General features: G+C 44.6%; 1 protein-coding gene across 2 annotated transcripts in view; it reads left to right on the top strand.

Moving 5' to 3' along the window:
• Nucleotides 1-24709, top strand: part of SRRM4 (serine/arginine repetitive matrix 4) — a 178854-nt gene that overhangs the window by 132292 nt on the left and 21853 nt on the right. For both annotated transcript variants that reach the window (XR_004439550.1, XM_033220426.1), the window contains exons 3-8: nt 622-708; nt 2955-3026; nt 6297-6323; nt 8121-8171; nt 11426-11524; nt 15561-15717. Coding sequence is in view for 1 of the 2 variants with exons in the window: in XM_033220426.1 (XP_033076317.1) it covers nt 622-708; nt 2955-3026; nt 6297-6323; nt 8121-8171; nt 11426-11524; nt 15561-15717 (493 nt within the window). In the remaining variant the exon portion in view is untranslated. The remainder of the gene's footprint in view (nt 1-621; nt 709-2954; nt 3027-6296; nt 6324-8120; nt 8172-11425; nt 11525-15560; nt 15718-24709) is intronic.

Genomic DNA, 24709 nt, shown 5'->3' with positions numbered 1-24709 from the left:
TAAAAAAAAATCCCTGGAGCCTTCCCCAATTATAAAAGAAGATAACTTGACTTCATTTAACTGCAGCCTCAGCATTTGAATTTAATTGAACAGGAAATAATTATTCTTGAAGAGCGGAGGTTTTTGAGGTTCTGCGAAGCAATATAAGATATGTATCTTGTTACATTAGACCTCGGCAAATATACTTTTAATAATCAGCTGCTACTTAACATACCTTCCGTCTCCTATTAAATTTCCAGCAGGAACTACAGACATGATATATTGGGGAGGGAGGGGGCTGAACGGCTGATGAATTATTTTAAAAGTGATTTATTTACCAAGGCAAGCCATTTGCAAATTCAATAATACATCTATTAAGGAGTAGTTAACCTCTATAACCCTGTTTTTAATAATCAATTGGTGTTTGGGTGACGTACAACGTCTGTCTCATTAAGTCAGTATTAAGTCCTTATTTCGGTACTTAGTCTGAAGTGTGACCCAATCAGCCATGAGGTGGTAATGAGGCACTGGCTATGGGTCCTTGATCATCCAAGGACCTGGGTCCTTCCCTGGCTGCACCAGCTCTGGTTGGGGAGCTGGAGACCATGAGTTCTCTAATGCTCCTCTCTTTGCTCCTCACAGTGCCTCTCATGACAAAGACTTGACACCACCACCTTCCTCCAGGGGAAAGAAGAAAAAGAAGAAATCCACTCGGAAGAAGAGAAGGAGGTAAAAGCACCAAGAAGGAGATAAAACCTATAAGATGCAGGCAGGGGCAAAATATGGGTTTCAAAGTCAGACAGTGATTCCCTCTTGGGATCAAATCCCCTCTCTGATGCTTAACTAGCTGTGCGACCTTAGGCAAGTCACTTTACCTCTCTGTTCCTGTTTTTATTTTACTTCTCCAAAATGATGATAATATCTACCTTTTGAGATTTCATGAAAACTAAAAGAAAAATTCGTGTGGAAGCAGCTGTCACAGTACCTGGCACATAGTAAATGACTAACTAATAGGAAGCATAGTCATTAGCATGAATATTGAATTATTTTTTGAGAGCTTTCTAGATGCAGAGGTCTACACTAAGCACTGTGATCTTCAGTATCTCTTTTATCCCTGACCATTGTCTACCAGGAAAGCATTATTATCCCCATTTTAGAGATGAGAAAATAAAGGCTCACAGAGGGCGTGACAGGATCTACAGGGGCTTGATCCCAGGTGCTCAGTTGGTTCTACTACACCCACCTACCTAGTTAAATGTCTAGGATAAAAGGTGGGTTTTTGAGGGGTTTTTTGTTTGTTTGCCAGCTATTGACTCTTTGATATCCTATGAATTTTTTTCTATTTCCAATTCCTTTAAAAAATTTTATATTTAAAATGACTTCCAGATTTGCTTGTAGGCTGCCACTAACTAGACTAAAAATATCTCTAGTGTGCCATCCCCAGAGGGGCAGGCTTAACTCTTAGGGCTGCCAACTGAGAATCACAGCAAACCTCTGAGGCAGTATTTATAGAAACCTGTAGGGGGCAGCAGAGAGAAGCATCTGATGACTTGGGCCTCAACTCTAGATTTTCTGGAACCTTGTTTCACAGACACCTCTTAGCCTCATTCTAAAAGGACAGGCTCAAAAAGGACCCGGGGGAAATATGGATGAAGACTGAGTCCTAGCCGTTGTAGGGTAGGAGATGAAATTGGGGCAAGTGCTTTGGCTTTCCTAATTTGAGGGGTGGGCCAGAGAATACTTCAAAAAAGGAAACCTCAGATACTAAGATTCACTAATTGACTTGTTCATCCGACGAATATTCACTGAGCATGTGTCTGGGGACAAACATTATGATTCCTTGAAGGCTGAATTGTTTCTCAGTCATTCCCTTCTGCAGACATGTTTTGTTTGACCTGCAAAGTCATTAGATTTTTTTTTTTTTTAATTGGTGGTCAACATTTCCAAATGGAGAGATTTCATGCCAAAATATGGAGTTTTGGAGGCTCCCTTAGAAAAGGCAGGTGCTTTAGAAGCCCAGACCTGCATTCTTACACAGGATCTTCGGCTAATCTGAGAAGCAGATCCCCCTCCAGCCAGAACCCCTCTGGTTCCCCACAGTCCTCACTACTCCCTACAGTCTTTCACCCAGCCTGCCTCATCCATTCATGTTATCTGAGAGGACCCTGTTGGCATTGAATTTGTAACCTCTCATCTGTTTCAACCCTGGTCTTTTGTCAGCGGGGAAATAAGAGACTTAGAGATGAGCCTTGACATGCCCAAGGTGGCTCTGTGAGTTAGTAGTAGAGTCAAGATTGGAACTTAGGTCACCTAAGCCTCAGTCTTGAGTCATCACCATGGACTTAGAGTAGCTCTGTTTCTCAAGTAACACTTTGATGGCACTATCCGTGCAGACACAGCCTGGCAAGATATCCTTCAGGGGCTCAGTCTTACCAGGGAGACAAAGGATGGGGCAAAGGAGAGACCCTGAGACTTTGAGAGGAGGGTTATAGCTTGAAGGGAGAACAGCAGACAGAAGAAAGCCTTTCCAGCTTGACCAGGCAGGCAGCTATGAGGTGCTGTGGTGACTGAGAGCAAAAACCACTGGGATCCCAGCTCATCTACTTCCTGGCTGTGTGTCTTTGGGCCGGTCACTTCACCCCTCTGAACTTCATTTTCTTTGTCTGAAAAGGGAGGGTAGCAATTGTACCTACCTAAGAAGTGTGTGGAAGGATTGAATGGGATAATGCTTACAAAACACGAGGTAATGGTTTACATTAACTTGTTAAAAATTAAAATCAAATGAAAAGTAAAATTAAATTTGTGAGCAATTAAAAATTGCTTACAAATGCAAGCTAATATCAGCATGGATATTATCCTTGATGTGTGTTCCTGAAAGAGCTAAAGTCCTGTATAGGGACTGGGGAAGGTTCTTTTTGAAACCACCTTGGCCTTTAAGAGCCTCCTTCTGAAGTGTGTCTTCTCGGCCCTGGCAGGTCCTCATCCTATAGCCCATCGCCTGTCAAGAAAAAGAAGAAGAAAAGTTCCAAGAAACATAAGCGACGCAGGTATTGTCCTTTCTCTCTGCAAACAAGACCTCCCCAGGTGGGGTGGGGAGGACAGTTGATGGCACCAAAAGGTCATCTGGAAGCATATCATGTCATTTATGTAAAATAATTATCTATGTCTTTTTATGTATTTGTGTCTTGTATAAGCTGGGACTGTGGCTGCGAAGACTAGAGGTCCACACATGCTAACTGAGGCCAGAGGAGAACTTGATTATGAAGAAGCAGGAGTGACTCAGGGACCAACCAGGCCTGAGCAAGGGGCTAGAACAAGGAGTGGAAAGCTGATAGGACCCACTTGGGACCTGAAGTGCCCGCTGTCTCCTGGTCCCAATGAGGGACATGGCTGCACCCTGCCCCATCTCTCCATGTTGCAGGCCAAGTTACAAGGAGACACGGAATCTCTCTGTCTTGTTCCTTATTCCAAATTCCCAAGGAAAGGCCCCTCTTGTCAGTACATTGCATGCTAGAGAATGGAATAATGTTGAAAAACATGGCTATGCTGAGATTGCCCACCCTGGTGCATGGGGATGCAGGGATGGTAGTTACAGGATATTATGAACTGGGCCCGTGTTCCTGGTGTTCACTATGCATACACACACACACACACACACACACACGTGTATATTTACAGGGGAAGGAAAAGACTAAAAGGATACTGTAGTCCCAGCACTTTGCGAGACTGAGGCAGGCAGATCACGAGGTCAGGAGGTCGAGACCATCCCGGCCAACGTGGTGAAACCCTGTCTCTACTAAAAATACAAAAATTAGCTGGGTGTGGTGGCATGTGCCTGTAATCCCAGCTATTCGGGAGGCTGGGGCAGGAGAATCACTTGAACCAGGGAGTCTGAGGTTGCAGTGAGCCAAGATCGCTCCACTGCACTCCAGCCTGGTAGCAGAGCGAGACTCTGTCTAAAAAACAAACAAACAAACAAACAAACAAAAGATATACAACAGAGGGCTCATGTTTGTGGTTTATGACCTAAACCAACATGTTATGATTGGAAGATTTTGCAATACAGAAATTCAGTTTTCTAGTTCCTCTGTATAGTTAGAAGGTCTGTCTTCTCTGGGCCTGTTTTCCCATGGACAGCCACGCCCTGGAGCTGAGGAGTTGCCATGCATTTAGACAGAGTAGGTACTTGTGCTCCAGTTGGTCTCAGGACCTGTCCAGCCTGCTTTACCCACTTACAAAGCCTGCTTGGCCCCTGGAGGCAGGAAGTTAGAAATTCCCTATACAAGTTCTTTGCTGTAGTGAGCTGCGGATAATGGGAAAAGTGTGATTTATGTTTTATTTTTGCTTATCTGTATCGTCCAATTTTCCTACATTCATTGTAGATTACTCGTGCAATTAACAACAGAATGAATGAGAGCTAAGAGGTTGTTTGGGGTTTCCCCCTGCATCTCAAGTCCAGTTCAAAGTTGCACCAATGTGACTTTTCCCAATCCAGGGATGTGACCATATCTCAGGGCTGGTTGCTAGAATGGCCTCAGACTCAGTTTGCTCTCACTGGTTATGTCAACCACCTGCCCAGACTTCCTGACTGATGTTATCTGAGTTTGTGTTTACAACAAGGCATGGGCAAACTAATTAGTGAAATGTTGTTAATTTGGTGTCAGAAATCTTTCCCAGCGTGGAGTCCTTTGTAGAAACAATGACCCACACTTATGATTCTAGATGGCCACCTTATCACCTTCCTTTGCTGAGCAGCTCCTCCTAATTTGGAGGTTCGCTGGGGAAAGTGGAACAATTTTCCCATATTTGGGTTCTGGAAGCCAAGTGGCTTCTCACTCACAGGTTCCTTCTCATGAGAAAGACACTGACAGACAGTCAGAAACAGGCTTTTCCTGCTCTGTCAGCCCAGGTCTTAGAGCTTCACAGAGTAGGGGACTCATATGAGGGAGATGATTAGGAAGGGAAATTCTCTTGCTGTTCCTTCCCAAACCCTGACCTCCTGAGCACCATCCTACTCCTGGTCCAGTCTCTCCAAGCTCTTGAAATGTTTGGTTAATGATAGCTGTCAGTTTTGGAGATGGGAGCTAGGGGTAGCAAAAGCACTGAGATTCTTTTTTTTTTTTGTCTCCTCAGTTAGCAAGGCTTCTGAGTTTTAAAAAGTTTTTCATTGTTCTGGCTAATGCATGCTGCGCTTTAATACCTAGTGATGGGTTGATAGGTGCAGAAAACCACCGTGGCACACATTTACATGTAACAAACCTGCACATCCTGCATATGTACCCCAGAACTTAGAATAAAAATTAAAAAATTTTTTAAAATTATTTTTCACATCTATTTATTGAACACCCATTATGTCATGAATGAAGATTCTGAGTCCCAGAAAAGAAACCAAAACCCAGTCCCTGCCCTCCAATTTCTCACATTCTAGTGGGGAAAATAGGTCACTCGAATATAGAGAGGCTCGTACCCTGCTGATGATAAGCTCAGAGGCTCACCCAGAGCTTGGGGGAGTAGACGGGAGGCACCAACCAGCCTGAGGGACTCAGAAAATGTTACGAGGAGAAGATGGCCTCCAACTGGAGCGCTGAAGAATGAGAAGCAGCTACATGGGTGATGCTGTTTGACTCTCAGCAACTTAATCAACTTCTCTGATCTTCAGTGTCTTTGTAAAATGGTTGTTAATAGTACTCTACAGGGCTTGGGGAAGATTGAATGAGATTGTGTGTGACAGGTGCTAAGTACAGAACCTGGCACACAGTAAGAGTTCCTCATGTGGAAGCTGGCTGTGTCATGATGATGACGGTGATGACAAGGATGAGAAGGAGGAGGAATCCACAACGAGGGAGAGAGAAGATGAGATGGAGAATGGAGGAGGGTAAAGGCAGAAAAGGCAGAAGACCCTCTCTTACGTTTCCCTATCCAGCCTCATCCAGGACAGATTTACTGACAATTTTTGGGGAGGACTGAAGTACTGGTAGGCTTTGATCTGGAAATTCAGAATGCAAACCAGTATCTCCCATACAATTTTCATAGTCTCTGAAATCTAAGAGAGGAGGAGGATTAGCTAGGTGTCCTGACCGCCTGTCACATGATCACAAAGACACTGATACCCTCATACCAGGAAAAAAAACAAAACAAAACTTTCAAACTCACCTATATTTACTTTCTCCCCTTCCTCCCTTCCTTCTCCCTCCCTCCCTTTCTTCCTTCCTCCTTTCTCTCTTTCTCTCCCTCTCTCCATCTCTCTCTCTCCCTCTCTCTCTCTGCCTTTTTTTTCTTTCATTCTTTTTTCATTTTTTTTATTTCTTTCTTTTCAGGTCTTTCTCCAAGAAGAGAAGGCACAGGTAAGACTCTGGTTCTCTGACTGCCTATTCAACTTTCTGCTTTCTCAGCAGCTTTGGGCAGCTTCTAGGTCAACCCTCAGTTTCCATCTGTGCTCTTAGGCATGACCCCTTTGTCTTCCTCTGCCTCAGTTTCCTCCAAAATGAAGGTCTGATCTGTTTTTTTCTGAGCATTCCAAGCCAACTTTTGACTTCCATCAGGCCAGGTGGCTGCTCTTGGACCAGCCCTATGGATACCTCAACCCCAGAATGTCTCATTACCCCTGCCACTGGTTGGAATCCTGAACTGGGGCACATAGGGAAACATCGGTCCTGTCACGCCACCAAAACTTTCCCAGATCCGGCCAAGGAACAGGGCCAAGTCTTCCTATACTGGACACATTTGGGTGAACACAAATAGTTATTACTTACAGAGTCCTCACTCCAAACTGGATCCTGAGCTAAGTCCCTTCCATGTGTAGATGTGTTTAATTCTCATTAATCCCTACCACAACCTTGCACAGTAGATATGATTATTGTTCGCATTTGACAGATGAGGAAACTGAGACTAAGAAAGATTATAACAGGAATGTCCACAGATAGAACCAGAAGGCATCGGAGCCGAAATTCAAACCCAAATCTGTAGACAGAGGATAAGGAGAGCGACGATGGCTTCTTAAAGAACAATAACCACATCTACAGCAATTTGTAAAATGCAAAGCCCCATCATTTATTCACTTAATAAGTAGATACTGGTTGCCAATTTCATCTGTCCACTCAGCTCTGCAGCTTCAGTAACGGCCCCATTTCACGGTTGAAGAAACCAGGTTTTAGAGAGGATGGGTAACTACCCTGATGTCACACAGCAGCTAAGAAGCAGAGGCAGCTCTTGGGTCCAATTGAATTCAGATCTGTCAGCAAGGTCCTTGGCTCTCCCACTGCCTGGGGTGAGTCTCAACATGAAGATAGACCCTGTGGCTAGCTTCAAGGTGTAAGATAGTTAGATGAAATAAAATTTCCCCTTCCCAGGTCCTGGGCCAATAATAGGTTATTGGTGACCCTCTGCAACCAGTCTAGCTTAAACTACTAAATAGTGTGTTGATCCTCCCTGATCTCTATTTGATTACACTGAGACCCCAAGTCATTCTTATCCATTGTACTCAGACCCCCGCCCTATGACTCAAAAAAATAATTTAAACCTGGATACTTGAATATGCATGGGCAGACCATTTCAGAATCTACCAAGCTCCATGAGAGTTCAAATATCTTCCTGGATATTCCATTCGCTTCTCTTATAAGTTGATTGAACAGCAGTCAAGAGCAGGGACTCTGGGGACGCATGGTCTTGGATCCATGGCCACATCCTAGCTCACTTGTGCAATCCTAACCAAGTTTCTTTGCCCATCTGAGGTTCAACTTAGAATGAGCACTTATTAAATTGTGCCTCCACCCTTAGGTCGCGAAGAGAATAAAATGAAGTTGTTGACAGCAGGTATTCAACAGAATGTGTAGCCTGTAATTAAAGCCTCAAAAAATGGCAGACATTGTTATTACTACCTTTATTGCTGCCATTATTATTAACCTAGCAAAGCTGAACTTGGCATCCTCCACACTCCATTCTCAACATATGTATGTGCGTCGGTATCCCTAGCCGAACTTGCTGCATGAAAATGTTGGCAGTGAATTTTCCAGTCTGAGGCAACGATCGGTGTCCATTCCAAAACTGCCTGGATCTCACACTGTGTGTTAAGCATTTTAACTACTTGTTTATCTTTAACTAGAATTTTGCATCTTTCAATTAATTGACCATTTCTTGTTTAGCTCCTCTAGTCCAAAAAGCAAAAGAAGAGATGAGAAGAGGCACAAGAAACAGTGAGTAGATACTACCTGGAATGTACTCATCAGTTTGAGGAGTTGGGGGTTCTGGCTTCTTAAAAGCCAGAGTCTTAGAGTTGTCAAATAAACAGGGAAAGGGAGGAGAGGGTGAGCAGGTGAGAGGAAGGAAGGAAGAAGGAAGGAAGGAAGGAAGGAAGGAAGGAAGGAAGGAAGGAAGGAAGGAAGGACGGGAGGAGAGAGAGGGACAGAAAGGCATAACTGCATGTGTTGTAGGTTTAGGTATGTATGAGTGCACTGGGTCGTGTGTATATAATGTGTATGTGTATGCATGCTTGTTTATGTTGCATGAAAGTGTGCATGTGTGTGCCTGGCATGTCCCTTGTGAGTATATCTTGTGTGTACATTGTGTGTATATTTATATGCAGTATGTATATATCTAGTGTGCACATTGTCGACATCTGCACATTTTTACATTTTTGTACACTGTGTGTACAAATGTATACAATATGGGAACATTGTGTGGTCTATATTTGTGCCTACACCAGTGCATTTCTGTGTCTGTGCTTGTGTGAGCATGAACGTGAATGGTGTACACAGGACACACTGAATTCTATGCACTGTGTGTGTGCACTGTGTAAGTACCTCTGTACATTTTGTGCACAGGGGTTGTATGGGGGTTTTTACCTGTGCATGAGTGGTCATGGGGGTGTGATCACATGGGTGCACGTGTGTGTGAGCATGTGTATGAATTCATGTCCTGACTGCTGGATTTACAGTGTGGAGATGTCAATGAAGCTCCTAGCTCCAGTCTTGGGGCCCCAGCTGTTTCACAGTTTATAGCTGGTAGTAGAAATTCAAATCAGCCACTGCTGCCTGTGGAGTTCAGTTCCCAGCCAAATTAACAGTAAATTTGGTTACAACCTACCTACTTTATATCCTGCAAATGTTAGTGCATGTGTTTCCCAATCAACTAATATTTTATCTCCCACCAAGAAGCTTCTAAAGAGAGGATCAAAGACAATAAGATGAAAGGTAGTCGGCTGCCAGGGAGAAAAAAGAGGAGGCAGGAATGCAGAGGGAGGGTGCCCAGCTTTGCTGCCCCAAACGGTCTTTTCACCCAAGGTCAGCACGAAGGAGGGCATTTCAGCCACCACCACAGAGGCCTGGGGAATGCTCCAGAAGAAAGCAGTAGATCCTTGAGTTAGCTCAGGGAAGAACTTCCTTATCATCAAATTTGTTCAGCTCAAGTCAAGAGACAATTATTGGCCACATGTATTGAATGTGCTTTCACACTAAGCACAGACAGAGTATGCGTTCTCAGCAATCTCAGTGTCACTTGACCAGTGGGGCCCCAGGGTAGGCAGCCACAGAGTCAGGGGCTAGGCCCAGACATCAAGAGCGCTAGAAAGGACCATCACTGAGACAAGGACTGCCTGCATAAGGGCAGCAAGGTGGCCACCCTCCCCGATGGCAAGAGCTGGATAAGTCCCAGAAATTCCTAGCAGGGCATCAGAAAGCTTGTGCAAGCCAAAAGACAAGAGGCAGGAGAGAAAAAAGCAAGAAGAATAAGGCATCCTCAAGATCAGTGATGGCTTATTCTTGCCAAGTCCATGGTCAGGGCTGCTTCCAGGCAAGTGGCTGCTGGAGTGAGTCAGCTTCCTTTCATTCAACATCCCTTAATGAGTGAGGCCCTACTAGGTGACTGGCCCTGTGCTGGGCCCAAGGACAAAGATGAGCCAGACACTGTCCTGGCCTTGAAGAGCTCACAGGAGCCAGATGTAGGGCTGGTCATAGCACAGCAGATGAAACCCTGGGCGTTGTGGGAACACAGGCCCTGGAAAAAGGGCTTGGTGGCCTCCCACGGGAGGCAGCGTCCAAGCCGCAAGTGAGCATGGGAAGTAATCATTCTAGGCTACAAGTTAAGCAGGTTGTTTAAACTCTCTGTGCCTCAGTTTCTTCATCTATAAAATGGGAATAATAAGAGAACCTACTTCGTAGGTTGTTATGAAGAATAGATGAATCCCTTTAAGAAAAAATCCCTAATCCCAGGCTTAGAATACAGTGCCTGGCATGAAATATGTGTTATATGCAGGTTACCTGTCGTCATCACCATCGTTATCATCATCATCCCTAAGACATCATGAACTGGGAAATGTGTGAGCCAGCATACATACAGTTCAGAGCTGCTTTAGCCCACCAGGCCAGGGCAGAAGAAGATGAGCAGTGAGGCCAGAGAACTAGGCCAGGGCTAGCTCCTGAAGCTGCCTGAGATTCAGGATCAGAGTTTGGACTCAATATGAGAGCAATGGGAAAGTTTTAAGCAGGGAAGGGATATGGTCTGATGATTACATTAGAAGAATCCCTGAGTCCTTTGTTGAGATAACCAAGTTATGTCCCAATAGAATCATCTCTAACTCCCACTGGCTTTCTTGTTTGGCCCAAACCATTGACGTCCTTTATATATCCTCAGTTACCACTACCACTGCCACTACTATTTCTGAATTATTACTACTTAGAAGTAGCTGAACTAACCTGTAGTAACACCATTGTTAGTGGTAGTGGTAGTAATTGTTGTTGTTCTAATTTTTGTTTTTGAAGAGGTTTGTAGCCCATCCTGAAAGGCTTTTGATTCTATGCTAAGAACCTGGACTTAATTTTCCAGGTCTGAGGTTATAAATTGGCAGCCCGAAGGCCTAATTTACTCTGCAAATGTATTTCATTTGCCCAAAAAGGTGCCTTTAAAAAAATGAGCTTCCGTTTAAAATAGGAATATTTTACCTAAAAATCTGTATTTCCACATTCACTTGAAAAATCAGAGAATCACCACACAAATATTCTGGAGGCAAAGCAGCTCCTTCTGTTTTAACTCAAGCCTCCACTTGATATTGTGTTCATGTTTGGCTGATTCACACATTTATGCTCCCTGAATGACCCCTGAAGCTCTGTGACATTGAGGCATCTGCCATGGGTGATGCAGAGGAGACACAGGGAAGTGACTTTCTGCCTAGGGTGTCATCTGGGGAGCGGGGAGGACCCTGAGTCATCCACACTCCTTCCAGAGGACCCCTTTCTGCTCACCCATATTCAGCACCATTGGGTACGGAACCCTCCACCCAACACCCAGGCAGGAAGCTGGACTAACGCATGGGGTCGAGGGAGACGGAGAACTTCGGGAGGGATGGTGACTTGAGTGCAAGGGAAAAGCAGGTGTCACAAGATCAAATCTCTCTCTCTCCCTTTTTTACTCTCTCTCTCCTCTCCTCTGATTCGTTCCTTCTCATCCCCCCAAGATCTCGAAGCCGGCCCCGAAAGTCTCACCGCCACCGCCACCACCGCTGCCCCTCGCGGTCCCAGAGCTCGGAGTCCCGCCCCTCAAGCTGTGAGAGCAGGTAACCCCTCGCCCCAGGATCCTCTTCTGTCAGCCACAGCCGAGCCCAGGCTAAGACACTGTGAACACTAGCTTTGCCTCCACACTTCCAGCACAGGGTTTGGCCCGCTTCCTCGCACTCAGCAGCTGGCACCACTTCCCTGTAGAGAAAGGGCTGGAGAGGCCGGGCATGGTGGCTCATGCCTGTAACCCCAGCACTTTGAGAGGCCAAGGTGGGCGAATTACGAGATTAGAAGTTTGAGACCAGCCTGGCCAACATGGTGAAACTCCGTCTCTACTAAAAATACAAAAAAATTAGCTGGGTGTCGTGGTGGGCACCTATAATTCCAGTTACTCTGGAGGCTGAGGCAGGAGAATCGCTTGAACCCGGGAGACAGTGGTTACAGTGAGCCGAGATCATGCCGCTGCATTCCAGCCTGCGTGACAGAGCAAGACTCCGTCTCAAAAAACAAAAAAAAAAGTTTTTTACAAAGGGCTTTCTTAAATGTCCTCAGGTGATCCGCCTGCCTCGGCCTCCCAAACTGTTAAAATTACAGGCATGAGCCGCTTTGCCGGGCCCTAGCTGCTCTTTGTGCATCCACTTGCAGGATCCTCTCTACAACCCTAAGAAGTGGGCATTATTGTTATCCCCATTTTAAATATGAGAAAACTGAGGCATGGGGGGGTGGTTAAGGAATTTGCTAGTCTCTTAGCAACTAAGTGACAGGATTGAAATCAGGGAGCATGGCTCTAGACTTCGCACTCTCACTAAGGGACCACTCTAAGCACAGAGAAGTTAAGCAAACTATGTAAAACCAAGCAGTGCAAAGTAGCAGATTCATTCTAACGCCTTTTCAAGTCAGTTTTCTCCTAACCTGGACCTTCTCTATGCTAATACATTGGTCATCCCAGCCTGAGAAGGCATCTTGTTGATGAGAAGCAGCAGGAAGGGAAGGAGAAGAGCAAGAATAAGAACTGGGGCTTTGTTGGTGTTTGGAATTGTTGATGTTCAATGGGGACACTGAGACCTCCAGCTTCCAGATGTGAGGGGCTGCTTTTTTCTTTCTCAAATGCATCTCACACTTGACTCTCTGTTCACATCACCAGGGGAGATTTAAAATTTCATTGCCCTGCCCCCACTTTTCCCAAATAAAGCAGAATGTCTATAGAACAAGGGAGGAGGGGCCAGGTGCAATGGCTCACGCCTGTAATCCCAGCACTTTGGGGCACCAAGGTGGATGGATCACCTGAGGTCAGGAGTTCGTGATCAGCCTGGCCAACATAGTGAAACCTCGTCTCTATTAAAAATACAAAAAATAGCCAGGTGTGGTGGTAGGTGCCTGTAATCCCAGCTACTCGGGAGACTGAGGCAGGAGAATCGCTTGAACTCAGGAGATGGAGGTTGCAGTGAGCCGAGATCTGCTGTTGCACTCCAGCCTGGGTGACAAGAGTGAAAGTCTGTCTCAAAAAAAAAAGAAAGAAAAAGAAAAGAAAAAGGGAGAAGGAGAACGTAGAAGGGGGAGAAGGAGAAAGAGAAGGCAGGAGAGGAATATTTACCCAAATCCTGCTCTGTGTCAGACACTGTGCTAAGAGTTTCAATACATTTTCTCTGTTATCATTCTGATAACACCATGTGCTATGCCAGTGCTTCTCTACTTCAGCTGCCCTTTTCAATCACTTGGGAAGTTTTAAAAGATGCCAGTGTCTGGATCCCACCCTCTAAACATTCTGATTTAATCCAGATGAGATGAGACCAGAACAGTGAGATTTTTAAATCTCCCCAGGCGATGTGTGGGAAGCATTTCAGAAAGAGGCCCCTGGTACCTACTATCAAGATTAGACCTTGGTGTTTCTGCTGAACATCAACAATTTCCAAGAATATCACCATCCAACAAGGCCACTCTGCAGCCCTGATTGCTCAAGACAAAACTAAGCCCCCTCTGTAATCAAGTCTGAGCCCAGATGAGAACACTGCACAAAACACAAAAGTGACCAAGCATCTCTCTACCCTGCCTAATATGAGTGACTGCTGCTTCCTCAGCAGTCAGCCTTAGCCTCGGTCTAGTCCTCACTCTTTCTAGATAAGATTGATGAAGACACCCAATCAGAATTACCCCCACTTCCTGGCAGCATCCAATTCTGAACAAAGCTCCAGGTCTGTAAATGCTCCCCAAGCCACCTATCACCAGCCCAAAGCCTATAATGGATTCTTTCTAACACCCTCTTACAGAGACACCTGAAACTTCCCTATGGTATCAAGGAGTGACAACAATGTTTGTACCAGGTGGACTCCTGGTGGCCTCTTTCTGGAGGATGTTGGCCAAATGAGCTAAACCACATCTCTGATCTGTTACAGCAGAGACAACTGCCTTTTGGTGGGCAAAGGGATCTGAGTGAGGTCACATAGCTAGGAAGTGTCCGGCAGTGCTGGAATAGGTGCCAAGTTGGTGTGACAGCCTGAGCACTTCACCTACACCCCAGGCTGAATTATCTCTCGGCAACTAAGCCCTATTGGCCTGGGCCAGAGAATCATACAAGGCTCTAGCAACTTACCTGTTAGATAAATGGTTAACATCATGTACACTACCCCAGGCCTCCTCTGCTGTCCCATCTCCTCCTGATGGTGTTGGCATCTGAGCTCCCAGTGCCAATGAGCTGAGGAGCTTCCTAGCAGAAATGGAAGCAAACTGAGAGCTGGCACACAGGTTACACATTCAGTAGAAACATGATTTTCAAGCCACAGAGCAGTCAGAGGCACTCCAGGGCATGAACCAGAGGCACTAGCTCCTAGAGGGCCAAAAAACTGCCCTGACCCTTGCTCTGCCACTTTCAGGCTGTTTGACCTCAGGCAGATCCCTAAACATATCTGAGTTTTGGCTCCCTCGTCTGTAAAATGGGAAAGTAATACCTTGCCCTGTCTATGTCTTCAAGTTGTAAGGAAAACTATGAAACTGCTTCAAGACAGGTTTATACACACCGTGCAAATCCATAATGTGCTATTTTTATTACTCCTGTGGCTCAGAGAACTAATGAGATATGCAGAGTCCAAACATACCCTTTCTAAGAAGTCAGACATGCCTTTGGTTTTCACTGCAGACCAAGCAGCCAGATCTAGACGTGACAAACTTGCAGAAGGCATCTCTGTCATTTTTGTCAGCCATTTTTTTTCACCAAAGTTTTGGGTGACAGTCAACAGGATGTCTTTATTTCACAGATGGCGAAGTCACATACACAAAGACACACAGTTATACACAGTTACATTTATAGACAAACACATGGAAACACAGATGGACACACCCAGACATACACATAGTCACATGACAGACAATCAGGGAGGCACACAAGTGACATTAAACTGAATAACTAATCTGGATGGGGACCTTTTCTGTTTTTAAAGCTGCATCCTCAGACCCCAAAGCAGTTCCAGATACATGAAGTAGTATTTGTCAAATGAACAAGTGAGAGAATGAATAAATAAAGGAATGAATAGATGGATGGATAGGTGGATAAATGGATGAATAGATTGTTGGTTAGGTAGATGGATGGATGAATGGCTGAATGGTTAGGTGGATGGATGAATGGATGAATGGTTATGTGGACAAATGGATGGATGGATGGATGGATGATGGATGGATGGATGGTTAGATGGATGGATAGATGGTTTCTTAGACAAATGAAAGGATGGAGGGATGGGTGATACATGGTTGGTTGGATTGATGGATGGATGATGGACAGATGGTTTGTTAGATGGATGAATAGATGGCTGCTTAGACAAATGGATGGCTAAATGTTTGGTTGGATGGATGGATGGGTGAATGGATGGATGGATGGATGAATGGATGGATGATTAAATGGATGAATTAATGAATAAATGGATATACACACAGTCCAGCTTTCATACACACACATGCAGACACACCCAGGAACAAAATCACATATGAACATATACAAACACCCCCAAACACACTTTATCATCCTCAGATCCTGTTGGTCCCACATCCATCTCCCTACCATGCTCCCCTTCAAAAGACCCTCAGGTCTCTCTCCCCTATCCCCAGGCACCGCGGCCGGTCCCCTGAGGAAGGGCAGAAGTCCCGCCGAAGGCACTCCCGCCACTGCTCCAAGACCCTCTGCAAGGACAGCCCTGAGGCCCAGTCCAGTCGCCCGCCCAATCAACCCCTCCAGATGCTTGGCTACCTGTCAGCCAGGGGTGTAGTAAGTATTCTTCACAGCCTCCTCTGCCTGCCTTGGCCACGACACTTGGGGGAGATGGAGGCACAAGTTCAGGGCAGTGTATGATACATTTTAATTCAATTTCTGACAAAATATCCCACTGGCTACAGACCTCATTAATGATGAACCAAATGATCATTCACCAGACTTTGGCAACACTGGCTTGGGGATTGGGGGGGAAGGGGGAGAAAAACTGAATACCCAGTCTTTTATCAGGAGAATGCTGACAAATAAATACTTGTCTCCAGAGTGATATCTGTAGGAAGACATGTTTAAGATACCATAGGAGGATTTTCTGTTTGTTTGTTTGTTTGTTTGTTTGTTGGGAGAGAAAGGAAAAGAAGGGCTCTTTGACATAACAGAGGCACTCCAGCTTTTACATGAAGTCTGCATCTTTTATGCCAGCTGGATGGCAACATTGGTTGGCAGCTGGGATTTCATTTCACCTATAAACATGACCTTGAATTTATATGACAGTTTTCTTCCAAGGAGGTCATAGCTCTTGAACTGCATCCTCTCATGTAGCCACACAAGGTCTTGGGAGTTGAGGTCACAGCTGTTCTCACTAGTCCCTTCTACAGATGGGAAAGAAGAATCAAGGCTCAGAGAGGTTAAGGGCTAGGGTAAAGCCCCAGAGCAAGGCAAGAGTTAATCCAATTTAGCAACAGAGCATTGAATAGAATTAAGCGGTGCTGCCCCAAGTCAACAAGGACAAGCTGGAATTTGGACTTCAGATAATTTGACACCATGAGCAAGAGACTTAGAAATGGATCTGAATTCAGTCCTAGTGTGGTCACTTCCTAGTTGTGTGGCTTTGGGCAAATTACTTAATCTCCATTTTCTCATTGGTAAACTTGAAGTAAATACCACTTCCGTATGGGATTGTTGGGAATATCCAATAAGATAAAGTACATGAAGGCCTTTTGTAGACTCTAAAGAGACAGACAGATTAACAGGAAGAGAGTCAACATTGATAGCGTCTACAATTGCAGCAGACAGCTGTGAAAGGGACTGTCTTCTCTAGCTACATGTGAACTTGAAATTTTCAGGTAGATGCTCCCTAAGGAAGGATGAGGTGGAAGCAAGGAAAAGTTCAGGGGTCCTTGTGGGCATGTCAAGAAAGGGAAAGCAATGACAACAGTTGGGCCTGGTTGACACAATAATTATCTGCAGTGCATTCCAGGAAACTTCTTTACCAGTCAAGGCACCTAGCATCACTAAGGTCTAGTTTTACCTAAATCCTCTGCCTACCTGGAACCATCTGCAACTGTCCCCAGACCCCTTCTTGGTAGAGATGTCTGTGGTTACTGAGTCCTTGCAGATGGCAAATGCCCACCTGTGTACTCTCTCTCACACAAATATCCTAAAAAGGGGTCTTTCCAGCATGACAGAAAGTCTAGAGGCTTGGATTTGAGTCTTGTTTTGGCTGGACTTGTCATTTTACCCCTCTCAACCTCAGCTTTCTCACCTGAGAAATGGGCATGATTATCCCACTTGTCTCCAAGGCAGATTGTGGCAAAGGTAAAGATAAATTTGAAATATGAGCATGAAGAGGTAGAGGAATGTTTTTAAGTTAGCAAAAGATGCCTAATCTCCCTGATCATGGTATTCATGGTGGTCCATTTGGAGGTCCCAATTGACCCTAGCTAAAAAGTGCCATTGGGAAGCAACTGGCTTATACTTTCTTACAGGTCTGGGATGGTTTTCCAACAAGACATGTCTGTCAAGATGTTACAAAAAGCTAGGTCTGTCCACCTACACAAGCTGGGGAGGTTACCAGATTGGCTAGTGGTAGTTTGCTTTCCTAAAACACACGGGTTCTTGATGGCTTTGAGGTACAATGCCTCACTGTTCTTCATGAGCCTGGCCCTATCAGAAGAGCTAAAAGCCAGGGTTCACCTGTACCTATAAGAGAGGCCTTAAGAGCTCAGCTAGTGTAATGCTCTGATTACTAAGAAAGGAAACTGAGATTCACAGAAGGGAAATGATTTACATGGGCTATGGCAAGGCAGAGTTGTTTAAAAACATGGGATTATGAATTTGTGGTCACATCGTATCCCTGAGATAGGACTAATTACTTAAATATTTCTGAGCTGTAGTTTCCTCATCTGTAAAAAATAATAATAGTAATAATAGAGATAATAACAGTCTCTTCTTCAAAAGGCAGCTCTTGAGCCCAGTACTTGACACAGGTGCAAAACTTGACAAAAAATATGATGACAACATTCCAGATCTTGGCTGCACTTACCAGCTGTGGCTCCTTGAGCAAGTTTCTGTGTCTCAGTTTCCTAAAAAACTGCAAAACAAGGATAGCAATAAGACCTACCTCATAAGAATGTTATGAGAATTCAATGACACAATGTAAGTAAAAGTTTTAGAGTATAACAGGCAAGAAGTAAATGCTGCATAATGCTTACTGCTTGTGATAGTAACAGCAGTAGAAGTAATAGTGGAAATAGCAGTGGTGATAGTAGTGGTGGCAATAGTAGTGATGATAGTAGTAGCCACAATAGTAGTAGCAGTGGTAATAGTAGTGGTAGTAGTAGTAGTAATAGTAGTATAGTTCCAGGCACAGGCTAGGCTGCGACTTGAGCCAGGGCCCCTGCTTCCCAGACCAATTTCTTTCCATTCTAAATGGTAGCTGTAGCCCAAATGGCTACCCTGCCCCATTCAAGGTTGCCTGGCTCCCGGAAGAATCACATGGCCCCAGATCTGGTTCTTTGAGTGCTCCTCATGCATGGCCCTTTCTCATCTTCTCCATTACAAAAGCAGAGATGGAAGAAATTTCCAGATTGGATCAAAGGTTTTCCAAGGGTCCTGGCCCCAAGTTTTTATCTCTGTTAAAGCTAACAGTACGTTTTCATTGAATCACCTGTCTGATCATTCATTTAAGTCTACAAACACCTATGGAGCATCTACAAAGGGTCAGGCTCTGACTTATCTCAGGATCCAATTACTAAGAAAGAAATAGCCTGTGCCTTCCAATGAAGGGAGACAGACAAGTTAAAAACAGTTAAAGGCAACGCACAACAATTGATGCTCAGATGCTTAATTGGGGTACAAGGTTAGCAGACAGGGGAGGGGACTGGGATTAGGGTTAGGGTTGGGGAGAGAAGGTAACAATTACCTGAAAAGCTAAGGGTGAGCCAATGAAGGGGAAAATAAAGATTAGAGTTGAGTGTTGAGATAAAATTCCAGGGCAAGATATGGGCTCTGGAGGTAAAGAGGAGCCCAAGCATGAAGGATTGTCTATGCCATATTTGATTACAGGTATTTCACATGCACAGCTCTTTTAAAAAATCAAGGACAGTTGCATAAGATCAAGGGACTTATTTACATATATGAATATGAAAATTTTGGGGTTGGTTCTTAATGGAAATCTTAGTTGGTGAGCTAAAGGTGACCTGAGGCTCTCTTGCTTGGTCAGCACCCAAATCCAAATAGAGAATCCCAAGACAGTTTAGAGACCCTTCACAGCCTCACACATGGTCCTTATCTTCACTCCACCATCTCTGTTCAAGACACTGGGGAGGCAGATAGATTGTAAAAAAGAAAAAAAAATACTACTCTTCCTGAACTCCAGGGGCTCACAGTCTAGTAGTCAGAAGAATGCTGCAATATAGTGTGATTGTTTTGTAATTAGGGCTGGGATTGAGTCAGGAGTACCAGTACCTTCTCCAGTTGTTAAAATATTCAAATATTTTCATGCCAGTTGGTAAATAGGCCCTGTCACTACCTCACCCAACCCCAGTCAACCTAGCCATCCCTCCTCTTCCTTGGCACTTTCTGGATCTTCTCAGAATCCTGAAACTGAAAAGTGACACCTACTTCCCTTCAGCGTCAAAGCCAGCTTCCTTTGTGGTGGGGCAGTACCCACAACCAACTAGTTATTGAATATTGTGAATGTCACTCCTGGCAGTGATGAAAGCAACTACAATGTGTCATGGAAGCACAGAGTAAGGGCCAGACAATGTTGTCTTGATGTCTGAGAAGACTTTACCAATAAAGGATTATTTGAACTGGGCTTTGAAGGATGCATAGGAGTTCATTGGGTTGCAATGGTTGATGGACAGAGGGAGAGGAAAACACCACTATGTGTCAGGCACTGTCACATACTTGACATAATTTTTGCCTCATTTGATACCTAAAACAGTTATTTGAAGTAGGTGCAATTATTATCACCATTTTGAAGATGGGAAAATAGGCCCTGTGAGGTGTTGGTGCCTAGGAATGTAACCAAATTGGGAGAAAGGGTAACTGTTATGAGTTGTGGTTTGTGCCTTGAAAGCTTACCCTGATAGCTGGCATAGAGGGTGGACTGGATGATGGGAGGGTGGATTGGATGATGGAGAGACTCATGGCTCCAAGGATTAGCCAAGCCCTTTCCCTGTGGTATGGGGCTCTCTATCAAGTCTATCATAACCAGAGAGGGAATCTAGAAGGAGGCTGATCAAGACTGGAGCTGGGCCAAAGACAATGGCAGGTTTCTTGTTTCCTCCTCTTGCTTTCAGCCTGGGCCAATAGTTGCTAATGCCTGTCAACAAAAACCTGTACAGATGTCGAAACCAAAAATAATAAGAATAAAAGCAGAACTCGTAGTCCATAAAAGAGGATCTCATGAAATGTGTAAACTGGAAGAGGCAATGTGATTAAGACATGAGCTTTGGAGTAGATCTGGGCACCCTGGAGTTCTTGATCTCTCCCTGTGAGACCCTGGGTGACAGCAATAACTAATGCCTACTGAGCACCTACTATGCACCAGGTGCTAGGCCAATTGGTTTACATGTATCATCATCATTGCATTTATTTTTACAATAGCTTTTCAATGGAGCTTCCCCGAATATCTCCACTTTATGATAAGGAAACCCCAGCCCAAAAAAATTAAGTAAAAGGCAGCTATTCAACAGAGAAGCTAGGGTTTGAATCCAGGGTCCATGTTGACCTCAGAGTCCACGTGTTTAATTACATGACCTCCTCTGTGCCATTTCATGTCTTTGGGCCTCAGTATCCTTATCTGTGCCTTGCGCTAATAATAATCATACCTACTTATAGGATTGTTATGAGGATGGAGTAAGATAAGGTATCCATTCATTTCAAAAATAAACATGAAGCATCTACTCTCCTGCCCTCATGTGGCTTATGCTCTATGTGAAAAAATTTATCCCAATGCTTGGGACATAACCCTTAATGTATGCTAGTTGCCATAATATTTTTTGTCATCATAGCAGCTTTACTAAACTTATCCCAAATAAACCCAGATATGATGTTCTCAGAGTATCTCTAGCTTCAAAAAGCTGAATCCATCCAAGATCTCAGGTGAACTTCACACCAACCCCAGGAGAAAGGCAAGATGGGAATATGCTTCCCACTTTGTAGACAGGGAAAATGGGGCTGAGGGAGAATCTGGATGGCCCAGGCCTTCTGACCCCTGGTCCAGGTGCTTGCATGTTCTGCAAAGCCTTTGAGCTCTTGCCCAGCTGGGAGACTCAACATCCAACGTTTAATACCGTCATCATAGTTGAGAGAAGAGAGGAACCAAAGTACAGAACGTGGATGAGATGAGATTTGGGGATTTTCTGGGCCATTGGTTTTTTGTTTGTTTTTTGTTTTGTTTTGTTTTGCTTTGCTTTGTTTTGTTTTGTTTAATGGGAGGTGACATAGCTTTGTCAACTTTTACTTTTGCTAAGGAAGGACAGAAAAAAGAAAACCACCATTTTCTATCACTGAAGGCAGATTTTACCACTAGAACAAGTAGGAAAGACATGACCTTGGAAGAAAAAAATGAGTCTTTAAATCGAAAGTATTTAGCAGGATGAAAAACTAATTATATTGAACTTACTTTTTTTTGTTTCAATTTGGGCTGGTGAAAATGTGTCTAACTGGGTCCAGGTGGGGATTTCTGAGAACAGGTGGGCAAGGGGTCCTCAGGAGAGGCTTCAAAGAAAGGGTGAGCCTGAAGCTGTCATTCCCTCTGGCTCCTGCTTAAGGAAAAGAATAAGGAGGCCAGACCACCTCTGCCTACCAAAGGTTCAATGCAGTGGACAGCCCCATGGCATAGCCCCAGCCCTAAAGGACTTTGTCATCTTCCCACAATGCCTGGCACGTCTCCTTTCTCTTTCTCCATCTCCTCCTCCTCCCAGATGAACTCCCACCAGGTCAATGAATCCATTCCTTTGCTGTCTTCCTAATTAGTGCACTAAGGAAGATGAACAACAGAAAGGAAAATAAACTTAATGTCTTTGTGAAACAAAAGCTTTTTTTTTTTTTTTTTTTTTTTAGGAATAACCAGAACCCTCTAGCTAAAAGCTCTGCCATACAGCTCCATACTCACATGAGAATTTCCAGTCCCCCATATGGCAGGGAAGAAAAAAAAAATTTATAGCCGTCTCTCTCCATGGGGCCATTTGAAGCTCAGTAAATGGACTTGTTCAGTTTAATTGGAATTCTCTTCTTGATTGTATTTTTGTAACCTATTAGGCCGTGCTGCCTCTTGATCTCGGAATTCAGCTGAAATTAAATTTTGAAGTGTAAGTGAGAGGTTGCCTTTTTTCCCCGTTCTTGATTAAATAATGATTTGAAACAAAAACAATAAATAGCAGCGCCGGCTTCCCCAGAGGGCTGAGAGAGACTCCCAGTGAAACGCCAGGGAGCTGGAGTTCGTGGTGGGGGGATTTAATTACTTATTAGAAAAACCTGAATGTGAACACTGAGTATATTAAGGAAGAAGGAGATGAGGCGAGCTTTGGAGTGGAGAGAGAGAGAGAGAGGAGATACTGGAGCTTCACATTGGAGGGGGTTGAGGGAGTAAAAAGGGAAATATTTGCTCACTTCCCCCCAGTGGCCTTGAGTTCATGAAAAGCATTCTGTATTTAAAATTTTTTAGATAAATTTTTAAAAGTCTGAGACTGACTACCCTGACCCAGAAAGAAGGAGTTTATAATAACTCTGAGGTCTGGATATGGTTTAATGGATCTGGTCTCCCAGTTCCTTTCAGTGACGAAGGTCCAAGAGGGATTAAACAGATTGAGATGGGAGAGATGGAGCAATTCACTTCACAGATCTGGAGGGAAGACATGAAACATACAAAATGTACTGGGTTTATGTTGCTTACAGTGGGATCAGAGTAGCAACAAATTTTTAAAACAGAGGGTCTCCAACTTAGATGTCTTGGTGGCCAGGCAGCTAATAGATATGAGTACAATGATCTCGTGGGTTTGGGGTCAGGAGATCTCATGCCCCATCTAAAAGGGGAAGCTGTAATTACTCTCAGCTGATTCTTGCCAGTCAGGGATTCGGGCCCAGTGTTGCCAGATCTTATTTTTCAACAGAAACTGGAAATGGGGTTGTTATGTGAAACCTCCTCATTCTACCAATGTTGGCAGTTAATTCCAATTTACTTCCGACATACTAAGGGAGCTAAAGAAAGCATGTCTGAAACAAAGCATAACTCGGCTCACCGGTTTTCCAGTGTTGATCTGGGGTATTGAAGCAGATAGTGTCCATATATAGATCCTCACCCTCTGCACTTCGGGGCACGTGGCTGACTTCCAGCTTCCAGATGGTATTCTCTGCTGCCAAAAACTATTTTCTCTGCCTGTTTGGCAGTCTGGACATACTAAAGAATTTATGCTCCAGTGTTCAACCTTCAACCTGTGAGTGATGGGGAACTGGTGTATGAATATCCCAGCTCCTTCACTCCTTGGTTGAGGTTAACTCTGGGGTGCGTGTTCTACACTGGTTCCCAGGGTGTCATCACCAAAATTAATCATCCGCTGCCCACTGTAATACCTCGTTTGATAATGCATCTTTTTTTGGCTCCTTCTCTCCTCTACACCATTTCCACACTCCACTAGAGAGGTTCCTTCTCCTCTCAAGTTATTGGCACTCATTTTCCATCTCGACTTCTAAGAATCCAGATTAGACAGGCATTATTTCACTTCATCATTAAGTAGATCTTGTAGAAGCTGGATTTTCATGCCATAACCCCAAAAGTAGGCTTTTATGTAGACAACATGGAGGGTGAGGGCTGAGATGGAAGAAGAGGTAAAATTTGACCAAAGAAGAGAACCCTGGTGTGAGGGCTCCAGCTCTTAAAAGGGGGTCCTGGGTACCTGGAGGGCATTATTACCAGATGACAGAGGATCTGGAGTGGCTCTTGCTAACAAGTGTCTTGGGACAAAGAGCAGTTGCATGCGCAGAGAGAAACTCCCAATGCATGAAGAGGAGCTCTTCAAAGATGAATTATGAGAGGCCTATTACATAAATAAGGAGGCAGAGAGAAGCAAAGGAGAACCATCCTGTTGTATCAAGGTCGGAGGGCGGTGACTCTTTGCGCTTTATGTGCCAGAAAGAGTAGCTGACTAGGACGGCAATACCCAGGGATGGAAGGGCAGAGGCAAGACCATGAGAGGCCTCTATTGTCAGCCCATCAGAAGCTCACAACTCTAATGTCTCCTCTGCACTTTCACGGTCAGACCTCTCCCATCCTGTCTTGGGCTTCCCTCAGGTGTGTCTTCCTTCCTCCTCTTCATGTGGACTGAATGGAGAGCTCTGGACAAGGTAGAGTCTGGGGTTTAGGAGACCATTAAACTATCTGAACATCTCTGATGATGGCCTTGTGAAAATGCTCCGACCACCTGGAAGGATAAACAGAGCCCAGCAAGACTTGTAAAGACAATACCAAGTAGAGTTCAGCTGAAAAGAAGGAGGAATGAATGTCTTCAGGTTACCACCTCCTCTGTGCCAGAGGAATCTTCTAAGCAGGCCAGATGGAGTGACACGATTTACTCATTCCAGATGTACCCGCTAGGGACACGATGTCATGCTGGTTGTGCCCTTTGAGAGGGTGACCAGCATGGAGAGCAACTGGGAGATCCAAAACCCCCTGCCCTCCATTTACCAAGCTCTGAATACAGATTCAGGACTGCTTCAGCCCAGAAAAAGGTGTACTATCTCTTTTCTAATCTGTCTGGCC

Source organism: Trachypithecus francoisi, unplaced genomic scaffold, assembly GCF_009764315.1.
Source record: "Trachypithecus francoisi isolate TF-2019V2 unplaced genomic scaffold, Tfra_2.0 Lachesis_group11, whole genome shotgun sequence".
NCBI lineage: Eukaryota > Metazoa > Chordata > Mammalia > Primates > Cercopithecidae > Trachypithecus > Trachypithecus francoisi.
Note: the sequence above shows the minus strand (reverse complement) of the source record. Positions and strands in the feature narration are given on the sequence as shown.